This window comes from Dromaius novaehollandiae, chromosome 2 (assembly GCF_036370855.1).
Source record: "Dromaius novaehollandiae isolate bDroNov1 chromosome 2, bDroNov1.hap1, whole genome shotgun sequence".
NCBI lineage: Eukaryota > Metazoa > Chordata > Aves > Casuariiformes > Dromaiidae > Dromaius > Dromaius novaehollandiae.
Window position 1 is genome coordinate 19305161 of NC_088099.1, and position 26962 is coordinate 19332122.

The 26962-nt window shown below is 38.4% G+C and overlaps 1 protein-coding gene across 8 annotated transcripts in view; it reads right to left on the reverse strand.

Moving 5' to 3' along the window:
- Positions 1-26962, reverse strand: part of MYO3A (myosin IIIA) — a 127465-nt gene that overhangs the window by 95471 nt on the left and 5032 nt on the right. For 7 of the 8 annotated variants that reach the window (XR_010387572.1, XM_064505900.1, XM_064505901.1 and 4 more), the window contains exons 2-3: positions 22922-23104; positions 17949-18083 (exon numbers count right to left, since the gene is read on the reverse strand). Coding sequence is in view for 7 of the 8 variants with exons in the window: in XM_064505901.1 (XP_064361971.1) it covers positions 17949-18083; positions 22922-23104 (318 nt within the window). In the remaining variant the exon portion in view is untranslated. Of the gene's footprint in view, positions 1-17948; positions 18084-22921; positions 23105-25669; positions 25772-26962 lie in introns of all 8 variants that reach the window. The other variant, XM_064505896.1, reaches the window with a different exon arrangement.

The following is a 26962-nucleotide window of genomic DNA, read 5'->3' on the forward strand; positions in this document are numbered from 1 at the left end:
AGGTATAAAAACTACATACAATGGAAAACGGATTTAAGGCACTGGAAGACAGGCAGCAGAGAATTTCCCCCAACAAGGAAATCTTCCAAGTGAGAAGCTGCCTTCTTTACCAGGTGCCACTTAATTCCTAGTTTAGAAGGCACATGCAAGCGGGATGGGCATCATGGAAGCACTGTGGAAAGAAAAGAAGTCTCATCTTCCACTAATACAAGGTTGGCCAGGAACACAACACAAACTATAGCCACAGGACCTAACAAACCACAGCCACGCAGCATCAACCTGTGAGCTCCTTGCTCTCGATTCAGAACACCACAATTTATTCTTAACTCCTTTCCTCTTTCTCCTGTCTAAATTCCAGCTAGACTCAGGCAAAAACCTGTCTTCTGGTTTTTGTATACCCAGGGAGCAGAGGTTTGACCTTGCTTTCCAGAAAGACTAGCAAGTGCACATTACCAGCAGAGTAGTTTAGACCTGCAATATTTCATATGTTCATTTTAACCACTCAAAATTCTTCAGCAGGATGAAGCAACACTGTAACTTTCCTAAGGCTGTAGCAGTTAGCTACCTGCAAAGACGAAATCAGTACTTAAGCCCTTAAACTATTCATAATGATATCTCACTTGAACCACCAAACAATACTAATTGATTGAAGAGGAATTACCTGTTTTAAAGAGTAGATGCTTCCAATAAAAGTGAAATAAATTTTAAGTTTTATACTGTATTATGCAGTAGCTTCTCATGTGAAAATATGAATCTACATAAGGCATTATATCAATGTAACACAAAATAGTAATTCCTTTTGCCTACGGATTTTGGAGTCTACTCAATTGGAGGGAATAGTTTATCAATAAAACCTTTCAACTGCAGAACTCCTGACATCAGACATACAATTTTTTTAAATCTGTTCTTCTTTGCCACTGCATTTTTCTGTACAGCAATTACAAAAAGACTTGCACCTTACAGGAAAAAGCATTTTATAGACCTTTGTACCCAAACATTACAATAATTTTGTGACTACCCTGGGAAACCCTAGGTTGCATTGAACTTGCACGACAGGAACGCCTACACAAATACCATTCAATACGTAAGTCTTGGTGCAAGATGCTTCCCTAGTCAGGTCAGTTCTGATAGATGCTGAGCTCTGTGTAAGAATCTTGGAACGCGCTTAAGCTCACCCTTAACTTCAGGTGGATAATACGCATGCTTAGAGAAGGGAAGAACTCATGCTTAAAAGATGAGATTAAGCACTTTGCTGGATCAGGGTCAGATTCCCAAGCAGGATTGAATTTAATGGTCTTTAGCCATGCTTGTCTGCCTTCTCCATTGACTTTTCTTTTTACTTTTTTTACAATGCCATTATCCTTCTAGGATCTCTATTGTTTTAACTTTGCCACATCACTGATATATTTAATTAAATCTAACAGATGAGAGCAATTCCACTTAAATTAATACACTTGCATTTCAGGGCACTGAGTCTGGCTGGTGAGCGATGAGTGACAAAACAGTGTTAAAATAAATTACATAAATATGATACTGCTTCAAACTATTTTTCTTCATCATCCAGTATTAAAATTCTGTTTCTTATTGATAGATCTTCTGGTTTTGTAACAGAACTGGGTATCTGCTAGTCTTTTTGTCCAAATTAAAGAAAATTAATCAGGTAAGGAATATATTCTTTCTGTAGGTGGCAGACAAAAGAAAGAATACCTCACAAATCACCTTTTTCAATGTTTAGGCAGTAAAGCCAAGGCTGAATCCAACTGCCTGGGACAGCAATATTTATTTTTACTTTCTTAAACTTCTTGTTTTAACTAACTTTTCTACCTTTCTCATAAGCTATAAATCCCTATTACAAGATAAATATCTGCATTGTAAGATAAAAATGATATAAAACATCAGGTTAAGTAAGATAGTAAAACTGTGGTGACTTTAGACCAAGCCAAAACTGAAGCTGAATATGTAAAAGGTCAACTGAGCAAGTCTTGGGCACTAAAACAAGTCACCCCCATCACAACAGAAATCCTCTACTGAGCCCCAGAGCTGGGCAAGCTGGTTAGGGAGAGTTCATTTAAACATCTTACAGACACAGCTTCTTGCATGCACGGGCCAAATTTCTTTTTGTTACTTCTGTGAGAGCTGTACTTTTACTTCTATCAGATGACTTGGATCTTTGTGACCAGTAGTATAGCAGGAAGAGAAAAAAATGGCTAGGTATTAGAATGCGAGCAGCTAAAAAAAGGAAAAGGGATTATTGGAATACAAAGTACAATTAGGAAAGGAGATTATGAGAGACACTGTAGCCCTGGGCTCTGAGCTGTGTGGGGCGAGGGGGAGGAGATGATGATGACGATGACAACATCAGTTAGTATTAACCTTGTTCTATTTTCTACAGGCCAAAGAAGATCTCCTGGGTAAAATGCTGCCTCCAGTCTCATTTCCTATTTCTACTGTTTTTACAGGGGATGTTGCCACACGTCTTTATGACCATGTGGGCAGATAAAGTTCAAACAGTGGTCTTTTTCCTGATTGAGGCTAACAAATTACATGTGTGTTCAATGCAAGCTTATCATAAATGCAGCAAAAATGAGACAGGCTCCTCTGTTCCCTCTCAAAAGAAGCCACGGAAAACCACAGTACCCCTGCCTGAGGCAGTTCTGGACAAGGGTTGCAGGAGCTTCTTTTTACCAAAACTGGCAGCAGCAAGTGGGAATCTGAGCAGGCAGGGAGGTAAACTATCCTTGGTATGTTGATCAAAATCTGCTCCATGGCATGAAATCTTAAAAAAAAAAAAAATCCTTAAAACTTGCAGTTCTTTAACAAGAGATTATAGGATAAACATTATTTAGCAGTACAGCCAGACTGGAAATTTCCTGGGGTGTTGTTAAATATTGCTATTTATAATTATGATCTCTGCTGTTTCTGATTAACATGCTGTCCCCAGCAAAAGCTGTGTGTCTTCTTACCAAAATTACTGGGTTTGAGCTAAGCTAATTGTAATGCTTGTATGACAAGAAATCATGAAGGCAGCAGAGCTACACTTTACAAAAGATGTTTCTTTTTTTCCAGAGATTTTAAAATACCTTCAGAATACCTTGATGAAGCAGGAAATAGGAAATGCATGGAGAACTCAAGACACGTGCAGTTCAAGCAGCCTGTCTGATCTGACCTGTGCCACAGGCCTGCTTCCCACTCCAGATGTCAAAGTCATTGATCAAATTTCCTTCAACCTGACATGAGACATAGCCTCTTCTGGAAAGAAAGGATGATATTTATCTCTTTCATCCCTACCCCAAACATACACACACTCTCATTCTTCTGCACACACACATTCTTGAGGGGTTGTGCTCGTTTTATAATACCTATTTTAAGCAACTAATAATCATGAGGGAAGAACTGTGTAGGGGAGAAGAAGTGGTGGGATCTGTTAGCTCAACTTTTACAGCACAAGTAGTAGCAGATGTGAACTGAGAAAGTCAATTCAATTTAGTTCTTAGAGTGTGTGAAATGCATGAAAGAACAAAGTCAACTTGGCCTTTGTTCCTGTAATCTTTTTTCAATCACTCATGTTTTCCAAATTTAGACTCTCTGCAATTTGCCACTGATTTTTTTGAAACATTTTGCCCAAACTGCATACATACACTATTCCTTTGGAAGTCTTGTCTTAGCTGAGAAAAGCTGGACAGAATAGAACAATCTTCACTTTGCAGAGAATCGTTTCCTGCAGTTCTACTGCTCAGCCAGGTATGTCTCATTTCTTCTTCCTAAGGACAGCAGTGCTTTGCATATGCCTACTGAATTTTATCTTGTGATTCCAAAAAATCTCAAGTATGTCACAATTGTGAATCTGGTGCTATTCTCCAAAGTGCCTGTAATTCAACTGGGTGTCCACCACAAGTTTTTTATGTTATTAATGAATAGAAAGAGGCCAAAAGCATATGCCCACTTGATGTTCTCCAAGCCCAAAGGTAGTCACTATTCTCTGAGCTCAGTTTTATGAAAACTAGGTTATCTGCTTTATTGTTTACATGAAGCTTCTGTCACATTTTCCTCACACTATGTGAATGTCACATAGAACCATACCACAGCCTCACAAAAGACATGATCTCATCTATTGCTTTCTCCTTACTGCATCAACTATGCTGTTAAAAGAAGAGATTATACCAGTATGATTTGATTTAGCCCAGCCCAAGTTGATTATTTTTATCATGTTACTGGGGTATTTCCACACTGAGTGTACAAATATGTTTATCTTCTGCATATTTGTATACTGTATTCCATTAATTTCTTCTAGAACCACTCTGGATATCAAAGTTAACAGATTGGTCTTTATCTTCCTAGGTCATTCTTTTTCCTCACTTTGTAAAGAAATAAATTATGCTTTCTTGTATCTCATTTCCCTCTCTTCTCAGTAACTGACCTACAGTTTCTTTGATTTTGATAACATCCTCAATCTTGTCTTTGCTACCCCATATTAGCCTTTCTGAGCTTATCCTTAAATGCTTATACATTAGCTGTGCATTTTTGTTTCTCCTTTTTGAAGACATTCTGAAAATTTAAAACCCTGATGCATTCTTACTGGTCTCTTACTGTGCTGTTATTTTTTCTCAACGTAACATCAGTTGCCTGTTGTGTGCTCAGCGTAGTCCCTTTTAGTAGCTGCTGTCTATCCTGCTTTTCTTCATTCTTTACACTATCTTCCTAAGCACAGCTACCTACCACTTCCCCAAGCTGGGTGAAGCATACTTTAATAAAGTCCATTAATTTTATACCACTGCTCCTTCATCCTTCCTTTCCTCAGAAAAGTGAACACCATTGTTTTCCTCTTTTCACTCAAATTTTTACTTTTCACTCAAATTGTTTTCCTCTTTTTCACTCAAATTTCTTTCCATTTTCAGCTTTTCAAAACAAATCTTGATTAGAGCAGAATCAACTTGATACAGCTATTTCCACAGTTACTTTCTTTGCATTCTGTCTCCAAGAACTTGAACGACTGTATGGCCCACAATGTCATCTGTGACAGAGTGTCAGTTGTGACCAGATGAATTCCTGTTTTCTACCTACAGTGTGACATGTCTTTACAACTACCTACAGCTAAAGGTTACACTCCACTGACAGGAGCTAATGTAAGCACAAATACATCAGAGTATAACACTCTGTGAAGAAGTAAATCAGTTTCTTCAATGGGACAAATAGTTCAATATGCCGCTCCTGTCTTGATGGCCTACTTTTACGTTTACCTCAAATGGCAGAAAGACGTGCGTGGCAGCTCCTATTTTTCCTAACAATTGCACAAGATAATCCATAGTCAAAAGAAATCATACCAACACTCTATGCTTTTAGGTAAAGTTGACTTTCAATTTAGTGTGACTGAAATAGATATCTTTCCTTAGTTCTGATTTAGCTTCAGTGCCTACAGACCATTTTGTACTTATAATTTTGCATTATCATCTAGTACCTTCAGGGCTGTGTTAGTCACAGCCTCACAGGCATTTGTTTGTTACTTCTGATTTCTTCATATTGAGTTTGGCTTTTAACTTCTTATTTTCTTTGTCAAGTTCATGCACTGACAAGACATCCCACCAGAGGAAAAGTTCTCCTATTCCATCTTATGCAATGCTGGCCTTCCTTTTCTCTTTTCTTCCTCGATCACAATGTAGTTCTCTCTACCTTGCAGAATTACATGGCTAAAATGGGAAAGACCACGTCTACGTCAAGATTGTGTTCTCCTATATACAGAAGCTTGTGGCTTTAAAATGTAATATTTCATGATGCCACTTTTCTAGCTGGTGAAACGCCGAAAAAGAAATTTCCTATTTTAGTAATGGCTCTCAGGGCTAGTTTGTACTTTTGGAATGTATCAAGTCATCCATATGCAATACCATGACATTACTGCATACAAGAAACTTATTTTCCATCACATTTCCAGTATTCAAAATAAGCCCTACTCTTGAAACCTTCTCTTCTTTCAAATTTAAACTCAGCATAATTTGAACTCAGCATAACAACGTAATTTAAACTCAGAGAATCTAAAGCATTTTTAAGATTGTTTTGTCTCTAACATAATGAGCAAAAGCAAGTAATTGGCAGTGCTATACAAGAGGTTTACTGGAGTTCGGTTAGGCTGTGCCCACTGAAAGCTCATCCTTATACAAATTTCGTATCATATCATTACATAATTCACATTCTTTATGCTGTTGATAAAAAATATTTACATCTGTATGAAGTTGATAACAAAGAAATGAATCTATCCCACCCCTTCTGCTCACATCTCCTCTCCCAAAAGAATATACAACTGAAGTAATATCACACTATGATTTGGAATACTGCAATTGAAAGCAATCAGAATCTAAATCACCTGAAAATATAAGTATAACAAATTCCGAAGGAGCATGGCAACAGCATAACATAGCTGTAATTTTTTTTAATCAAGCAAAATGGAAGGGTCATTTTGCAAAATCAGAACTAAACTACAAAACTGAAAGCCAATGGTTAATAGAGAGCCCAGGACTTTCTTAACAAATGCAAGAAGCTGCTTGCCAAGAAAAAACATTTTGATACAGAAAACTTAAAGCAATTCACCATTTTATTATACTCAAGGAGCAGTGGTAGAAAGAACATTCAGAATGCAAAAGCACTTCTCCCTTGGTTAGGGAGAAAAAGCAGGGTCTAACACAAAGATCAATAATGTCAACAGAAGTATTTTTACTGACTGCTGCAAACTTATTGAGGCTCTAGAAAACATAGAATCTAGTAAGCAAATAAGTCAGCCTGTGGTAACAGCGAGCACTTCACAGCTTCTATTGCCCATTCAGAATCATATTGCTTTTGCTCCGTCTTTATCAATTAGGAAACACCTGTAAGCATCTTCCTCTTTTGCAGTGTCACTTCCATATGAATTGGAGTTCACACTGTACTTTCAAGTACTACTGTGTTCACACTGCTCATAATTCATTTTATGTCTGTGTTCCTAGATGAAGACAATAATTTAGTGTAATTCACTGCATTTTAAATGACTGCAATAGAAGTCTTTCCTGTTGGGTTTGAGAGCATGCCTGGGGAAGCACAGACTGAAACAACAGGGCTTGCCTAAAGGCTCTTTTTAGAGAGGGAGTGAAACAGAAACAGACACATCCAAAATGCAGTTCCTCTCCTCTCAAAAGAAGTGTCCAAGACAGGCCAGATGAACCACTCTTTGGAGCTGCCTGTGGCTCTGTGACTAGAAAAGGAGCCTATGGTGACTCAGGCACTGAGATGGGACCCTAAATGAAGCACTAATATTGAGAAGGACATACCAAGACCACCTTCTTACAGAGAATTTTGCAAGAACCATAAGGGCACTACTCAGAACACCTAGGTTTTATTAAAATCAAAAACTCAAATGCTTAACTCAAAGTGACTAGGTCAAATTAAAAATTAAATAAACCAATCTCCCCTGCTCACTGCGTCTGTGGCAAGGCAGGTCCTTGTCGCCAGGACTTGGCTTCAGCTACCTTAGTAGTTTTCTGAGTTGCAACAAACTCTGCAGTCCTTTCTGGAGCCCAGGATGATTTTCTTTCCACCACCACCGACACCTGGCTGTCTGCTCCCTGCACCTTTCAGCGCTCCTGTCCTTCAGCTCCTGGTTCCACACTGTAATGCTCTTCCCCAAACCCTGCAGCCTCCAACCCTCTCTGCCTGAGCCAGGTAAGTCCGCTTACTTCAGTCACTCCCTTTATAAAGGAACCTAACATACAAACTGAGAACAAACATAGCGAAACGATACTGTCCATCACATTTGCATTAAGGTTTTTAACTCTCAGCTGTCTGAAGTTAAATGAGATGAGTCTTACCCCAAGCATCCTTATTATCCTTGATGTTATCTCCCAGTAAAGCTAAGGCAAGCTTGGTAATGTGGGCTCTATGAATGGTTAGCCTAATATACTTTGGATTTTTTTTTAAATAACCTCACAAGTTTAACAAAGATGTGATCAAAATTAAAATGTACAGAAAATAAAATGATGTTAAGTATTAGAAGTTGGGGGGCATAGTATAGTACTAACACGCTACTAAATTACACGGTAGAACAAAAAAAAAACCCTTTTTTTTCCTGGGCTTTTGCTTTACTTGGCAAAAACTGTTAGAGGTTTAGCAGACTCAGCTTTCTGCATGTGCAAGCAATACCACAGTAAGGTGGGCAATAACATATGCTCAACAGCTGCCTAAACGATGGGGACTGTGCAAACAACAGTGTAACACCAAATACTAATTTTGCAAAAAAAATACAAATATTTACTAAAACTCTGATGTGTCAAATGATAGTTGCAGACACAAATCTTTGATCTTCGGAAAATAGGATATAATTCAAGAGTGAAAAATTGCTATAACTGGCAAGCAAAGAGGTGTATATTAGAAATGGAGAAATCAAGGCTGTTTCAGACATGTGATGGAACAAAGTATTGAGTGTTCGTCCAAATGGAGCAATTATAACCAAAGACATCACTGAAAAATAATCTACATTGAAATATATGAAAAAGTCCATTTTCAACTGTTCCATGTACATCAGTTCTATATGTGTCATTCGGAAATATCTGATAATATCTAGACAAATCACACTACCCTCCCCAAAATGAAAAGGGCTATTTGTTTTCCACTATGCCGATTTTCTGAAAGATATTTTTTTAATAGTAAATCTCCATCTAAAAAATTTGCATATCTGCTCTCTTACTACAATACTTTATTATAATGAACAGCTTCAGTCTGAAGCTTTTTAAAACTCCAAAAATTGCCCTTCATTTCCATATAGATGGAAACATGTTTGTGTACAGTAACTGTTATATCTAATGAAAACATACCATAAGCATGCAAAAGAAAAATCCCCCCCCAAATTACTCATCTGTACAACAAGAATACAGTCTAGATACAATTTAATGTCTTTAGTTTATCTCAGACCGGCTCATCTCTTTGAAAGCCAAAATGAGACCATCATGTCCTGCTTTTAGATGTTCTCATGGACTGCTGTGGGAGTCAGACAGTGGTATTACTCAGAGAGGCCTCACAAGGGAACGCCTGTCATCAATTTCAACATTTTCCTATTCTGACCAAAACTGACACAGAAATAAGAAATCCAGTCCAGACAGCTGTTATAAAATGAAATGACACTGGCCATGTGTGGCTCTGAAGACAAAAATAGGAAGGAACGTGGTAAACGAGAGGTCAGACTCTGTTTTGATAGCATCAGGAAGGTTTACATTTTAAGAAGTCTACAGCAGCTTTTCTGGAAGGGGACAGAAAGTCTGCCCCCTCATATTGCAGGAGCCAACCGGACATTAAGAATAGCTCCAAAGAAGATACAAAGATTAGTCCAAAGGCAGCAGTAGGGTCGGTCCTTCACTGCAGCTTCTGAGCCTGTCCCAGGATAACTGTGCTTGACAAGTACCCAGTTTCTCATATGCCTGTTCCTAAGACAGAACAAGGCTTATGAGGGGACTACACCAATATCCACAGGATGATCACTTTGTAGCATGGCACCTCACGCAGTTCCGTATTATTTCAAGTTTCCATATTCTAAACCAGGCCTCTTCCTTTTTTTCCTCCTTTCTTTTCTTTTTTCTTTATTATTAGACTAAATCTTGGTTCAATGGTTGAAGTCCTAACAACTTCAATGCCATGCAATTGCATGCTAAACTTTAGACATACTAGTCTAAATCACACACACAGTGCAACATCCCAAAAGGGAATCACGTAATCAGCCCCTCCCTCGGCTCTGACCCTTCCTGTATTGGGAGCATTGAGGCGAGGATGACATGGAGGCTGCAAATTTTTTCAGCCAAACTTCCCAGATCATGAACAACCAAAAGCTGTTTTGCAGGAACGCCTGCAGTTCTTCTCCCTCTCTTCCACATACTGAGAGGTGCCATGAAGAGTGACAATGTCATTAGCTGAGAAAGGACAGAGATAAAGCTAATGGAGAGAAAAATGCTTTACTATTAGCCATCGGGATTCTTATATAACACCAAAAAGCACAGTAAAAGAAAAGGACAGAACGGCCTGCCTTGCTTTGAGCTATTTGTTTCTGTCCCCAACCTGCTCTGGCACTACCACCACTCTAAAGCAATAGTCTATGCCTGGATGCAGAAAAGCAGCAATATCCTGTGAAGAGTTTTTGTGTGTCAACCGTGTGGGGGTGACTGCATATTCTCATTACACGAATCATACCCTGCCTCTGATCCACGTATATATAGGACTCTGCCCTTTTAGACTGGGATATGGGATTGAGGTCTAAAGGAATTGTTGCTCTGGTCAAGGAACATTATGCAAATAGAGCCATGCTTTTAAAAAGCTGTTTACCTAGCGCACAGAAATCATCAGACCCCCTACAGAGCTCATAAAATCAAATTTAATGAATCGGAAGTAAATACCCCACCACTTACTGCAAAGTTGGAAGTGAGTATAAAAGTTGAACAGTCTTTTTTTTTTTTTTTTTTTTTTTTTACAGTTTCTTGCCTCTTGTGTTTTACATCACTCAAATCTCCCATCTCTCAAACAGCTGAAGCCTCATCCATGTTAAGTCAAACAACACCAGCAGGAATATGTGGATGATACGTTTCTACCTTCCTTTATGCATGTGGAGGTAGGAAAGGGGCCTGAATTTAATATTACTACAGTTGTCTTGATCCTAAAAGTTCATATCATGCTTCTGGCTATCTCAGCCTCGATTTAAAAAAATTACTGTTAACTACATTTTCTTTTGGATACTGGTTGCTCTTCTTTTATAGTACACTCCATTGCAATCTAGAATTGTACTGTTACCATCTCAACTCTAACTGAAAAAAATCTCATTTCCCCAATGCAATCCAGCAATTGGACCTGCTGCTTTCACTCTGCTACTTTCTCCACAGGCTGATGTCTCTTTAGATGCATAATTATATTTCACAGATGGGACATTATAAAACAGAGTAGAGGGTTTGTTTTTTTTTTAAATGTGTTTCACCAAATATTAGAATTACATGTGATGTCTAAAAGGCAACACGATCAGAAACTCTTCCATGTAAAGTAAGCCAGTGAAGGATCCAAAAACACTACCAACACAAGATTTGGGCATTAATTATACACATTTTTCTTTATCTGACATATATGTAAATCATGCTGTCACCATTCATTTATGAAGCTGTGAGGAAAATTTATACATATTTCATGAATTCTAGGACTCTCTTTGTGACCAAAGTTAGTATTTGCACGCATTTGTAAGTGTCTTATTTGCTAAATTTTCCTCTCCAAACACCAAATATGTATATTCTGCATAACAGCACAGAAGATTCACTTAAGGCCAGATACAACAGTGCTGACATACCTTGAACTTTCTTCATCTTATTCAGGAGTTACTTCAACACCTTCTTTTCTTAGCCTTGGTGAGCTCTTGTCCCTAACTAGCCACCTCTGACCATGCCATTCTTCCTTTGAAAACTCATACTGGCTGTCCCTTCTCAATCACATCAAGCATGAGCTAGCTGCTTTTACTTTCAAGACCTATAGCAGACTTGCACTCTCTGCTTTGACAGCAACAGATCCGCTACCAGCCCTTATTAACCCACAATGCCTAGCATCCATCACTTGCTAATTGTAAGCATAACACATTTTCCTTTCTGCTTTGAAGGAGCAGCCAAAACAACCAGAAAACCACATTGCTATCTTCCTTCAAATCCCTCCTTAATAACTCTCCTTTGCTGCAATGCTGACAAATTCTTGTGGCTGTTTGAGACCACAGCTGACTCCTGTTATCCCCTTGGTTCTCTATTTCCAAATCCATTTGTTCACTCTGGCTTTAAATGTTGATGTAAGCGCTCCGATATGAAGACTGACCTTCGGTATTGGGACAGAGAGAATAACTGACTGCAACTGGAATAGCAATCTACAAGTTGCATCAGGCTCGCCATCAAGGCACAAGTTCAGCAATGGCTATTCTTCTAAAAGATGAAAACAAATACATAATGGACTTACATCAGGGGGATCTCAGCTTGTTATGTACTCAGAAGACGTTAAGTGTAGTCAGCAGACAATTGCAACTGCCCTCACAATCGGTAACTAGATAAGAACTACATTAAATGGCCACTTTCTCCCCAGGCTTGCTATGTGTTTAGCACCCAGTAACAGTCTTGGTTAGGCAGGTTCTCCCACAGTTCATATACAGTTAAAAGTATTTTGATTAGATGCCTGAGCTCTCCCAAGCCGGGAAAGCCACTAGAAGTAATCTAGTAGCAATGGACTCCCATTACCCTGCCATAGCAGGTTGGCAGTTGGGCGGCTTGGCATATTGTCAGTCTATTCTTATTTCCATACGGGACCTGGTATAAAGTTGCTACGAAGTGTCCCCATGCAGATCAAATCCTATCCATACAAGGGGTCGGTACTTCACCTATGCTTGCAAGAAAAGTACCAGACAAGCTGAAGCACTACAGTTTTTTTTCCTGTATAGTCCAGTTTACATCCAACTCCTAGGAGCTTCTATTTACTGGGTTTATTGGTTCTGCTCTTTTTGAAAAAAAAGCAACATAAGTAGAAGTGTCCCAAGCATGTAAAGAGAGAATTTAAATATTTGTACATTTTTAGTTTTTCCTCTTGATGTTAACTTTTAAAGATCGAAGTTAAACAACAATTTTAAATCACTGCAGGCAGATTTTAAATTAACAGTCATACCTGCCAGCTGGATCATAATAATCCTTCATGATAATCTTTCCATAATTCTTCTGAGTTATCAGTGTCCAATAAGTAGGTTTAATTAACATCAAGAAACATCCAGAAGATCAAACTCAAAGTATACCAACCTGCCTGCAACAATGTAGACCTATACAAATATTACCAATCTCCTTAACCTATTTATTTTCCCATTTGAAAAGGCTGAGGAAGCAGAAAAAGCTAACATGCTGCTTCTTTAGAGAAGCATGTTCCAATCACAAGCTATCCCACACTTCTACATGATTATTCTGACAAAGATGACACATTGGAATAAAAAGTTTTTTCATGAGAACAGAGATGAACTGGGTTGATTTAAATCCACAATGTGCATAAGTAGCAATGGTACAGATAGTCCCACCTACTCAAACATTGTTTGTGAAAGTATTTTAATATTAGAGATGGTTTCATAATGCCAAAAACATTATATTCTACTATGTGGAATTATATATAGTAACAAGTATATAATATTGACACAAAATTCAAAATTGTGTGCTCCAGAAGGAGACTGTGCAGCATGACAGTATCATCAGGTTTAGTGGATACACAAATAGACAGTAGACAGAATAGTCAGGAACATCGATAATACAATAATCATGGGTGCTGCAGAGCGTGTGGGAAATGGACTGCAGAAATCGGACAGACTCTCCTTCAGCAGCATCTTCTAGGGCCACCATAAGAGACAGAGTGCTGGGCGACACGGACCATTGGTCCAACTCAGTAGGACATCCAAAATGTTCTTAAAGTGTTCACGTATGCAGTGGGAAAATCCAAACACCTAAACGTAATGCTTTGACAGACTTCCTGCAGTTCAGCAGAGTCAAAGACATTTATTTCTGTATCTTCTTGACAATTCCCTCCACCCCTCCAGAAATGGAAAAGTCCCTGCAAAATGCTTCAGTCTTACAAAACTGTACTTTTGGGTCATAAGGTGTTCCATCAAAACTTTTTTTTCCTTTGACAAAGCTCAGTTTTAACTCATACAAAAATCTTCTGATTACTATAAAAATAATTGATGCTCCCCATATTTCCTGAGCATACAAATACATTGAGAATGGTAAAATATAAAGAAAGCCAGTGCTTTCTTATATGATTCGCAAATCCAAGTCCACTCAAATATGACAAAATGTGTCTTTTAAAAATGAAACTGAAGCGCTTCTTAAAATTCTACCTGACCTGCACAGGAAATGAACTATGAAAATATATTCCCTTCCAGCTCTTGGCCTCTGGCTCACAATAGCAAGTAAGAGCTGTGGAATACCCTGCTGTGGTGTTTTGATCCTTCATTCAGTCTTTACTAGACTTTTTTTTGCAGTATATTGCAGGCAAGTGCTGTTCCACTCGTGCTTCCCACCTGCCCTTGACCTGCATGCTCTTCTGCAGGACCCGATATGACTTGCCTCTCTGCTCCACCTTCCATCAGCTGATTTCCAGTCATCTTAGATCCTTTCCATTCCTAACATCCCGAGCAGAAAGGAAGAGGCTACAGCACACACTGCCTTAGCACTGTCATCACACTGATGTCTGCTGGCATGAAACTGCTTAGCTGATTCATCCCAAGTATAATACTCAAGTGGTTTCTTTTCATCACAGAATGAATACCTAATTTCTTCTGCCTACATCTCTGGACACACGTGACAAAGCTTAATCAGCCCTGCAGGAGTCCTCTCTAGCAATGTTCACTGTCGTAAATGTGACTGGAACAGCATCCACCCAGGGGCAGGTGTTCAACCTCTCCTGGTGTGGCCTACAACAAGTAGGGTGTTAATGAGCTAAGCAAGAGTACTCTTATTCCATATAGATGTGTTCTTTTTTCACATTCATTCCTGTAGGCTGTTTCTGTAAAAAAAAATATGCTGAATCAAGAAAGTTAGGTTATCTTATCACCAAAAAGATGCTAATCACATTAAAAGATCTTACAATATTAGTTTTTCTTTAAGTGTAATCTATATTCTTTACTGGTCTCAAATTTAGGTCTTAGCGTGTTAAGATGAACACTACGTAGTAGTTTTGCTCTTCTCCTACAAATACTATATTAGAAAGGCCATACACAGAAGCAGTGTTACCAGAAAAGGCTGTTTAACTTTATTTTTCCAAGTAATCATTATGAAAGTTTCTTTGAATAGTACTAACTGATTAGAAGTACCATAACTGACAGCTTAAATCAAAGTACAAGACTGACTAAAGATCTCCTGATGCTTTATTCTATCAAAAAAGTGTGTTTCTTTAAAAGAATTTTTTTTTCAAATGAACAATAGCTCCTATTCTCCCAGAAGCATATTTCCAACCCATAACACTGCATGTTCAAAAGGGCTTTACAAGATCAGCTAGGTACTCTGCACATTAGCACAGAGATAGATATGTACAACCAAAAAAATGAAATTCAAATGTTCAGTAGAAAATGAGGAATTTCACCTTAAATTGCAAAAAGAATTTCTGTAAAAACATGTTATTAGGCAATTACTAAGCAATAAGGTTATGAAGAAAATTCTTATCTACCCAGAATTATTCTGTAACAGATCTTTACCATCATTCTGAAGCAAATGGTTTTGGCTTGTACAGACACAGAAAACTGATGGATGATCCAAACCAATAGGTCATCTACAATTAAATGGAATTAGGAGCTAAGTATTTCCTGATACTCATCTGATTTAATAACATCTACTCAAGGACAATACCTTCAATCTAGACTGTGAACATCCTATGCCCCACTGCTAACGTAGTTAGCTAAAGGCCTTAGAGTGAGCACCAACAACAACAGCCAACCAAACAGCATTATTTACAAGCTAGAATGCTAGTTTTGCATGACTGTTGTACTAAGAAATGTGTAAGAATTGGACAGTACAGCTCACATAAGCAATGTGGAAGACTGAATTAGGGAGAGAGAAGCCTAACGACTAATTTTCTTCCCAGACTGGCGTGCTGTTCATATATAGCATGGGACATGTCTTAAAGAGACACGGCTCAGGTTTTTTTCTCTAGAAAACACATTTCATTACATCTACACAGGTGAAGTCTAACTCTCTACAATGTAATTTTGCTGCTAAGTAGGGGCTCTAAGTCCATTCCTAAAGGCTGAGTTTTACCATTTAACACAACCTATTCTTAGTGAGCTTCAGAAGCCTTCTCTTCAAAACCTCCTGCCCACAGATCCCATCACCAAACACAAAAGCAGAGTAGATCAACAAGCTCTGCATTCAACGACACTCTGCTCATGTAAGTTCTTCCCGGCAGCTACAGCTTTGTGGGAATCCAGAAGACCGCAGTTAGTTCTCTGCACTGAATTCCCTACTTCTCCCCCTTTTCATCATCTTGCATTCAGGTACTGTGGAAGCTGCTTCAGATTCTTCAGACTGCCTTGGTCTACGCTATCTGTCTCTCCTCTCCTTGCAAACTTATCTCCAGACTAGGTTCTCACTGAAAAAGGTCCATCTTCATTTCAGAGGATCACACAGACCCTCCCCAAATCTAAATTTCAAAGTTGGATTCTCCTCTTCAGGGGAAGCAACAGTTCTGAAGTGAAAATGATCCTTTATGATAAAAATCAAAAAACCTAAACAATGGAAACAGAGGTCTCTAAGCTAAAGTAGACACTAACCATGATTTTTATGGATTTAGAAATACATATATTGAGAAGAAAAAAAAAAAATCTTCACTTTTATAAACTGCAAGACACCTGAATAGCTACTGCAAAAAGCAAACTGAAATGGCCCTATAAAGCTGCATACAAGCTAAAAGGAAGGTGACACTTCAACAGAGGAATCTCTTCCATGATGGTTTTCTTTCACAGATAATTTTATTAAAAGAAGAACTTTACCAAAGTTACCACTGGAATTTAATTTTCTACTCATGCATGTCTATGTGTACACACATAAATTAAAACCCACTGAATTCACAGTGCAGTGACAGAAAGCATCCAAGACTCTTCCACAGACTCTATAGTGGCACATGCATGCACACAGCTTTGCACCAAAAGAGTAAATATGAAACTTATATTCCAGATGTAGCTTGCGTTTTTCACATTTAAAAAATTAAGCCATGCCAAAAATAAAGTTAAAATATAAACACATGAATGCTTCCTCACACAGTCTGTCCTATCTTGATTGTCTGGCATCAGCCCTGTACATGCCAGAAGTTTCACAGGTGGAGGTTCGGATGCCCCGCAGACACAATAGAAGCTAGATTTTCAAAGATTCTCACTACATGAGGAGCTGACATCTTTTGACTTCAGTCTAACCTAATCATTTATTATGATTTCCAAGGTAAAATGTTCTTAAAAAATTCTATGCAAGTCAGAAGACTTTGCTTTTAGTACTTAGGCATTTTTTAGAGTTTGCTTCCAGGATAAGATCCCATTGCTATCTGAGGTATTTGGCAGAAGGGTTGTAGTCATTTAGCTGGCAAATGATAAAATACAAGAAATTCTTCAATCTCAACTTTATCAAACACTGATTAAACATCAGCAAGAGACTTGACTGTTACGAAAGCCACACTATTCCTGGTAGAGATGTTGTTCATTTGCCTTTCTGGCATCTTGAGGTCAATTCTGAAACACCAAAGAGAATCCTCTCTGAAGGGAGGGGGCAGTTTTGGCAGAATAGGTCTCAGTGAATTTATGAAAACAGCAATGATGAAGCTCTTTGCTCCTAGATTAGTCACAATTAAAGACTGAAACAAATTACAGGTCCTGCCTCCCTCTGATTTCATTTTGGGAAATCCTGCTGCTGTCAACAATACTTGGCAAATGAGTGAGGGCAATAGCCTGTTTTTTCTTGGCTTATATGTCTATGTATATTTGTGTATTCTACTTGCAAAAAAACCCCATTCTCAAATAATTAATTTTTATCATGTCATTTAGAAAAAAACTCATCATATTGGTTACTTTAACTGTTATACCATAGCTTAATGATATTTAAACAAGTGATACTGTAGGAAGATTTCCATGACAAGCTTTTCAAAGAAACATTATAGGTAGAAAATCCTGTCAAGTCCTACTAGCATTTCTACCCTAATTCTGAAGACACAGCATGAACAGTATAAATTTACAAAATAAGAACGCTGGAATCAAAGCACGTTATGAATTGAGAAAGCTAAGATGACTAAACAACAGCATTTACTACTACACATGCAACCACACTAAAGAAAAACATCAAACAAATTACTTGCACCTGATTTGTTGATTTATACTCAACATAGAAAAGCCAGCTCAAAGAAAACTCCTATTTTTCTGAATTATTTACCTCAAGTACTAGCCAAAGCTGATCTCCATTTTTCACATCTTTCTTATAGTACATGCCGTAGAACTTGACTACATTGGGATGATCAGAGAGAGCTTGCAAAATGTTATACTCGGCTTCAATTTCTTCATCAATATCCTAGTGTAACAAATGAGAAATAAATAGCAGTTAGTAAAGCCATGATGTGCATTTAAAAGAAAAAAAAAAAAAAAACCCAGTCAATCAACCCAGGCTTTAACGTACCATTGGCAGGGCTACAAAGCTTGGTTCTGTTTACTCAGTACAAAACAATCATCCGTTTTTCACTTGCTCTTTAACCAATTTCAGCTAAAGCACAGAGGGTGGCAGAGGGGCCCCCAGGAAGCTGGGGAAGGAGCATTTCAAGGTAACCACATCATAGTGTGAACAGGAACCTACATGAAGTCACTGTAGCCCACAAATGGGTTGGAAGGGACTGGTGAGTTTTTGGGAGAGCATGCAGATGCCTCAGAGTATCAGGAAGTCACAAGTTACTTTTCTAGCCTCAAGGGCGTCCCCAGCTAGAAACAGTGCAGCTGGAATTACCTCTATTCCCCTCTGTGCACAACCAAAAATGACTGCAGCCGCATCTTATTAGTTTATTATTTCTCTTTCTGGAATCATCTGAAAACTTTTCTAAGACATTCTCTACTAACATAGAAACTAGTGATATCCATGATTTCTTCGGCTTCTCCCTCTGGGCTGCAAGAGTAGTGGCTTTTTGTCAGTCTTTTGTTACAGACTTTGGGTTTCTTACACTGTGAGGGAAGTCCTTTGGGAGGCAAAAGAGGACAAGGTTTGTCAACCACGCAACACGTGCTGTGCAAGTCCTTTCAGACCAAACACGGATGCCAGCAACTGCAGGCACTGGGCAACTCAGGTGACCTCTTCCATCTGGGTCCTGGAAGGGTCCACAGAAGGATGCTAGCAAACTGGTTCAGTCATGCTGAGAAGGCATTCAACCCATCCTGGTCACAGGCAGAGGCAGAATAGCTGTAGTCATTTCCCCCCATTGTTTACTTCTTGGGAAAAAGTGTTATTTGTTATAATTTGTAATTAAATCAATTGAAAGAGAAATACAAAGCTGAAAAATTAATTTTAGAGGCAGGCTACCTATGAACGCCATTAATCACACCTTGGTGAAACGCATTTACTCTGCTGAAAACCTGTTGTCTCCCCACTCCCCTGCCCCACTACCACTAAATGGTAGTTACTGCAGTAGAGAAAAGGGATACTTGTACTCCCAAAAAATGACATTTCCTCCCATTTTGATCAGCACCAAAGGCATCTGCCTCTATGTTGCCACAGGAGGACTTGTTTCATACACAAATCTCTCCAACGTTAAATCAAATTCATGAACTTCATATTTGGCCATTTCTTGGCTGGTCTCAAAGAATTTCCCATTTTCTTCTCCCTGCCACAGTATATTCAGGAATTGGGCTGTTAAATTTTCATATTGAGATTACGAGAATAAGTCCTCTCACAAGGCCAGGCTTGGAGACCTCTCACTGGAGCAAGCAAAAAACAGCTGAAATTTTCCTCTCTTTCCAAAAAAAAAAAAAAAAAAAAAAAAGAACTCACTTTAAACTAATTTCCCATAAGTACAACACAGAATAGTGCCAATAAAAAAAGAGAGGGAAGGATGAAAGAACCAAGGCATTGAAGAGGGAGAGGGAAAAAACAGAAAGAATGGAAGATAAGGAGGGGATGAAGACAGAGAATGCATCTGGTAAAACAGAAGGAGAAATCATAAAGCAAAAAACCAAAAGACAGCCAAAAGCCAAAAATTACACACAAAAGATATGGTTGCCTTGGGGAAATTGGAGGAGAATTAGCTCACTGCCCTACTGTGATTTAATAGAGGTTTCTGTCTCCTAAGGGGTACTCAGATTTTATGAGATTTTTACTATTATGAGGAGAAATGGAAAGAGAGAGAAGAAAATGAATAGAATATTAATTCTATCTGTAATAGAAAGAAAAAAAAAATCTTCCTCTGCATTTTATGACAGAAGAAAACTTGATAATTTGGTTGAATTTAACAAATTTATCCGCATAGAACACAGCAAAAGAGAGCACCTCTTCTAGAAACAGTACAGGGAATATCTTCATGTGAACTTAGATGCAGGATAATGTGGCTCAGAGTCCTAAACTACAATGGTATTTACACGGAGCCTTGAGGACAAGACTAAGAACATTCTCAGTTCCATCTTCACCTATTCTCATTTCAACACTTTTACTTACCCGTCCAGTTTCAAAAATCTGAGCTGCTATTCAGAGAGAATCTGAAAGCTCTAGAAGAATTAAAAATGAAATGCTTTCTTCAATCACATGCCACCTACAATAACGTAATTTCTTAGTTTAATTTGCAAGTATGTTATACCTAGTGATATAAAAGCACTCCCCCAGCTTTTTTCAGTCTACCTCAAGTCGCACAATCCTGAAACCATCTTCAAAGAAAAAGATTGTAAAATTTAAAAGAAGAAAATCTCTAAAGTATCTTTTTCTTCATTGCAATGGCTCCCTCTGCAGCCAGCAATAATATTTTCAGTTTCAACAAAAAGAAGAGGCCTAGTATATTCCTTTCACCCTGTTTCTAACATTGGATTGCCATTTTAGCAGGGACATGCAGGTTCAGTAGCTATTTCAGACATCCAGAAAACAGGAGGGAGGAAAAGAATAGCATATTTAGAATAAAAAGGAATATATATTGAGTTAAAAATTGAAGTCTTAGAGTTTAATGTTGACTGCATTACTGACTTTCCACTAACTATCAGTAACCTCAGCTCACCTCTTTGGCTACTGAACAAGCCATCTTCTATAATAGCAGACCAAAAATTTTCCACTAGAAATTTCATTAGAGGGAAAAAAAAAAAATCTAGTTTTCAAACAAGATGAAGTTTTCAAAAAACATGCATCTACCTTCTTTGAAAAAAAAATATCAGGAGTATGCTGGAAAAGCAATTTCTCAATGTTTTCAATTGAAAATTCTCACTTTATGGAAAGTCAGAGTGACAATTACGGTTTCTGGCAGTTGGGATAAGGAAAAAAAACAACTTAATTTTCAAGTCGTCTCAAGAAGAAGAAAAAATAATTTTTTACTCAATGGTTTTCCAAGGAAACAGCAAGAAGATGGCACTCTTAATCTAACCTTTTTCATTAAAATAAGGAATCTGGTTTTAGCAGTTCTAACTTTTTCCTTCTTAAATTTCCTAAGTTGCATCTTTACCCAGTGTATTTGTCTCATTTCTTCTGGCTTTTTCATATTCTACTCCCTTATATTCTATTTAATTTCTTTCTCCTTCTCCTATCAGCAGCTTTATTTTCTCTTCTTTCCTCCTATCTTCATCCTTTTCCTTTTTATTATAACTTTCAAAGAGTATACAACACTGAAAGTTTTCCTGATTCCTTCAATGATCCCCTCTATAACTAGTTGCTGGTAGAGAATCATTCCTGAATTCTTGTAAAATGGATGGAAGCAGAAGCATTTCCTGCCACACGGGCATTTAGATGAACACCAACTGCAAGTCAGTCCTGCTTATTCAAAACAAGCAACCTTGTTTACATAAAGCAATAGAGTCAAAAATGTTTCCAGTGCATCTGAATTCACCAAGATCCTTATCGCTCGGCTGTGAATCATGTTTGCTTTTGAAGAGATACGTGATGCTGAAGTGAGATGAGCCTCCTTTTGTTGCTTTGAAAGTGTACAGAAGGGAAAAGCAGATCAACAGGGAACACAAAGATAAAGCAAGAGAGTGAACACATTTCACGGACTTAAAGGCCACAGGACTGTAGCTCGACACAGGCACCGGCACAGCCTTTGTGTGCAGCTGTGCAGCCCCAGAGCGCGGGCTGCAGCGTTTCACGAGGCACAACGTGCCCCTCTCTTCCTCCGAGGATCACGTAGTGGAAGCACGCGCCTCACGTCGAGGCAAAAGATGTGGCTCAAGGCTGGGCTGCAGCTGGGGCTACCAACACCTCCTCTTGCTGCTGTACAGTGCTGTGGTGTGTACGCGTGTACCAGATGGTGGCAAGCCAGTCAGCAGCACCTGCCACGCAAGACCTACAAGCCAAATGGAAACTGTGACTCTGCACTGGGAGTGCAAGAAGATGAGCACCAAAGCAGTCTTTTGACTGGAAAAATAGCAGCAGCTCCTTCTCTGTGTTTTGCAGGTTACTGCTCTCAAGAAAAATGCCAAGAAGCCACACGCAACACTACCGAAGTCAATGGGGGTCTGCCTTTACAAACCAGACTAATGGGACAAAGTTGTTCTTGACTCTTTGAACACTAATCTGCCACCCGACAAATGTAAGTTATTGGGAACAAAACACACTCTACTACATAATAATTCCACCTCCTGATTACCTGGTGCTTTGTGTGTAGGAGTCACTGCCTTTGTATTTTCTATTTGAAAAGATGGATCATTCTGTGATATCTAAGTACTCTGGCACATTCTGAAAATGCAGAACCAATAATACAGTACACTGTTCTACTTCTGAAGTGTCACTCGTAGCACGTCACTCAGCTAGAAGCACATACTCAAAATATATGCTTGAAGGTACATGATACACTTAAAAGTACATAATTTTCCTACTGGTTAGTAGGTAAAAAAAGGAAAAGGAACAACAGTAAAACTATAAGAAGCTGGGACTCCAGGTACTGCCAAGGAAAACAATTAGCTCTTTTTCTGAAAGTAAAAGATAAACAAGGGAGAATCCAAAGAGAAAATAACCAAATTTCATTCTGTTTCTGACTTCTACCATATGTGGCCACTTCCAAGATCACTTACCAAGTGAAAATGTTTTGATAGCTAGAAAATATATTTTAGTTAACAGGTTGAAGCAATTTATTTCTCTGTCAATTCTAATGTAAACAATATACCAAGCTTAAAAAAGATTACATAATAAATTCAGTTACAGTTGAATAAGAAACAGAAACACAAGTAATTTAAGTAGCTTACGTGAACAGGATCCAAGATTTTGACTGCTGCTTTGCTGCCATTTTTCTTATTTAATACCTTGAAAACTTTTCCATACGTTCCTTTCCCAATAGTCTCAATTATTTCCCACGTATCCGAAGGATCAGGAAAGCTATCAAATATTATTGTTTTCCCAGTTAACGGAAGCATCTCAAATGCTGGTTCCTGGGAAAAAAATGAAAATTTCAGTGTTCACTAAATAAATGATTAATAACAATTAGTTCACTACAAATATGCAAAGAAATATATATTCCAACCTCAAACAGTAGAAATGGTTTTGCACACAGCGTGCATGCACTGAAAGCACAAGGAACAAGAAAGGCTGCACTTAATACAGGTATATGCAGTCAGCACAGTATCAAATGAAGGGAGATTCAAATGATCATCTGAACCAACTTCTGGCCTGAGGGAAGTCAGTGAAAGCTTTCCCACGAACCTCAGCAAAGCTAAAACGTTACTCTTTGGGGTTTTCTCGAGGGGTGAGTGAGTGGGTGCCAAGCTCACAGATGACTGTTACATAAAATCCAAAAGAATTTGGCTCTAGTACCAAGAATCAGGAAGCAAGGGGGAAAAATTCTGCTAAGGAGCAGCATTAGGTTCATTCAAACTTTAATAGCAGACAATCAGTTTTAGACTTTGACTCTTAATATTTACATTTTTATGTATATTTTATATAGATAAGCCCAAACAGATCAAAGCGGCAGATCTGTTCACAATATTACAGTTTTCTGACAACAAAGCATTCAGTCATGGAAAATGTGTTTACTGGTGTACATTCATTAACACCTATTTTACATACTGTAAAGGAAAGATTACACCTATGCCCTGGTCAACGATGGATAAAATTCACTAATATTATCCTTCACACTGGCTAAGTATTCAGCACCTATACAGTGTTTAAAAAAAGTAAACAAAAGGCACCCCTCCGCCCCCCAGAAAGCCCTACCTCTACCAGCCATTAAAAAAATCATTAGAAACTTTTTAAAAATCATGTTCTCATATTCCTACTTGCAGAGCCAAGACTGAAAAAGGGTAGGGAACAGGACAGACTTAAGTCCCTACTGAGTAAATATGCAATAAATAAGCAAGTCAGCTATTGAGAGTCCTCTTCACTATCTATCTTCACAGAATACTTTAAAAATATGCTACAATGTAATTATTTTTGGATTTTTCACGTCCAAAGCATAAATCTAGTGCTATAACACAATTCATATTGTATTGCGCCAGTGACAGAAATTGCACTATGATACTGTATTTCTCTCTTAATAGTGAACACAACGGCTTCAAGTTTCATCAGTGACTCTGTCATACCGGCTGTACTTTGTTTATTCAGCAGTTGGTTATCAACTAGAAGCAGCTGAAATGGACGGCTATACAAACACCGTGCTGTACCAGCCCTTTAAATTATCCGAGCTGCATACTGGCACTTCAGGCACATTCTTGTGTGTAATGGAAGAAAAAAAAAAAAAGACTAATTTTCCACTGGATGATACGAGCTCTTTGGGGGACTTCGGTCTCACGACTCTTCCTGCTGTTCTGCTCTTGGTTGCTTAGCTCACTAATCGGTCAGAAGATTTTTTTTTTTTTTTTAAATACACATGCAACTGTATTATCCATCTCTATATTAGCTCACACAGCAAAGCGGGGAAATCTCCTCCTAACACCAGGGCCCCTACAGAAGTTTGCTGCACACTGAGTACTGTGCTAGTGGCCAAGCACCTTGCTTTCAAGGGCTGTAGGAATAAAATGACCTAATTTTACCTGTTACTGTGAAATCTCCCTTAACACAAATCCAGGTTAAGGTCAAAGTAGAGATAAGCTTATTTATATAAAGGATCAAGACTTGCAGACATGAAGCTTTTGTATGCAAGTCTCCAAATTTCTATTTCAGATTCAAAATTTTCTCTCTCCTTCTGTCCAACCCTCCCCCAGGGTTCCTGCAAACATAACTCAGGCAGGATGTTGACTACAGTCTCTTCCTGAAGACCCTTCCGTCTCATGCTTAGCATTTATCCATACCTTGAGAGGCTCTACCATGCTCAGTCAAAACCATCTCTTTTCCACAGAAACAACAAAAATAATTACTAACACTTCTGGTGCACGGGACTTTTTTTTTTTTCTTTTGCCTATACAATAGTGCTCAAATATAAGGGTAAACTCTTTTTACACACTAGAATGGTTTTTTTAATCACTTTGTGTATATAAATGGTTTGTATCTAGCCCTTAACTGAGGCTACACAAGACAATAATCAAATTCTTTCGAGGTGATAATGGGATTATGATTCATAATCCCAAAGCCTTGCTTTGAGGAGTACCACAGTGACAGAATTGCAGAATTTCTCTTTCTGAGCACAAGTTTAAGACTGAGGTTAACTATTTGTATACAGTTTTACTGAACACTCAAGCCATGACTGAAGATTCTTGGGGGGCAGGGGGAGGTAGGGAGCCATCAACTGATGGCATCTTCCTAATACCGGTGTCTGTCTACGTACAGATTCTTGTCTACAGAATACACAGCAGTCCACCAAGATTTAAACAGAGTCCTGGACCCAGACAGCTTACTCTAGGAGATGTGTGGAAGCTGGAAGAAAGGAAGACTCATTACCTCCATTTTAAAGGGAAGGAGTACAGGAGATGCAGAAATTCAAAGATCAGCTTCACATATTTAGCCTGGGGCAGAGCCAGCCAGGGAACTCCGACCCCAAACCACAGCCTTAACCAAAGACTCACCCTTTCACCCAAAGCTCTACAGCAGGCAGTACGTTCTGAAGAAAACACCGCGTGCATCATGAACGGCAGCTTCCAACAACTTCCCAGGTTTTATTAGATTTCCTATACATTAACAGAATGCAGCTGGAATTAATCGACTCCCCACATCAGCTGTCTCTGGAGACTAGTACAAGGAGAACTGTTAAAAGACTGAGGAAACAAGATCCTGCTGGTGTTATTTGGTTACTGGAAAATGGTGCTAGAGATACTGTCAGATGCTTGCATTTTTCTCTGCAAATTGTACCAGTTGTGCTTTTACTTGTCTTAAGAAAAGCATATACTTAGAAATAAAAGCTTCTAATAACTGTCATACTTAGTCCAATAATTTAAGGATACTATTCCAGAAAGAATTATTCACCCTAATCCTTTGTCTTTTGATTTACAGCTTCAGAATCATGACTTGAACAAGTTATATTGAACATCATATTTCCTCACTTCCACCATGTTTAAGAACAAGCCCTTGCATATAAATTGTTTAGCTTCTACTTCTATTATCAAAAATACATTAAATAGAATGATTTCAAGTGTTCTGTTCTGAGTGATGAATAATGGTTTATTACATCTTGGTGAAGTTCAGATAGCTGATAATGATTTAACCTCATATTTCAACAATAAATAGGACTGTCTCTGGAATATGTCTGGGTGCTGCAACAGCTGGGTAATTTATCATACCCCTCACCATTAAAAATTTACTGTAGAAACGCAACTTATTTCTTGATCCAAACTTCTGAGCTATGAATGTATCCTTGAATCTCTATAAAAACCTTCTAAAACACTTTCCAGTGTGCTCAGAAAAATGACTAAATTCAGGGTTTTTAGAAACGAAAAATAGCCAGTTCTGGAGTCCTGAGAAAAGAAGGGGTGTGGGGGTGTAAGAGGTGTATCTGGTGTCAGTGATTTGGCTATCACAGTTATAACAACTCAGAATTGGGAGAGAATTTTTTTCAGATGAGCCAGCACTAGGTGATATTTAACTGCACAGGTCATACCAAACATACACACTGTACGCAGCAGAGATCAGCCCACATAGTAGAGATGTTCAGAAATGCCCCAAGCCATATCAAAGGTAGCAGATTACTGCACTCTCCATCATTTTCAATATCTAGCCAGTTTGGAGAGGGCAGGGGAAGGGAAGGAAAGAGACGGTCTCATGAAGAATACAGTATATCACTTGTGGACCATTACATTGCTGCGATGGCAATTCACTGAAGTATGTTTATCACAAAAAGAAACCATAAAAAGAAACTCAGACCC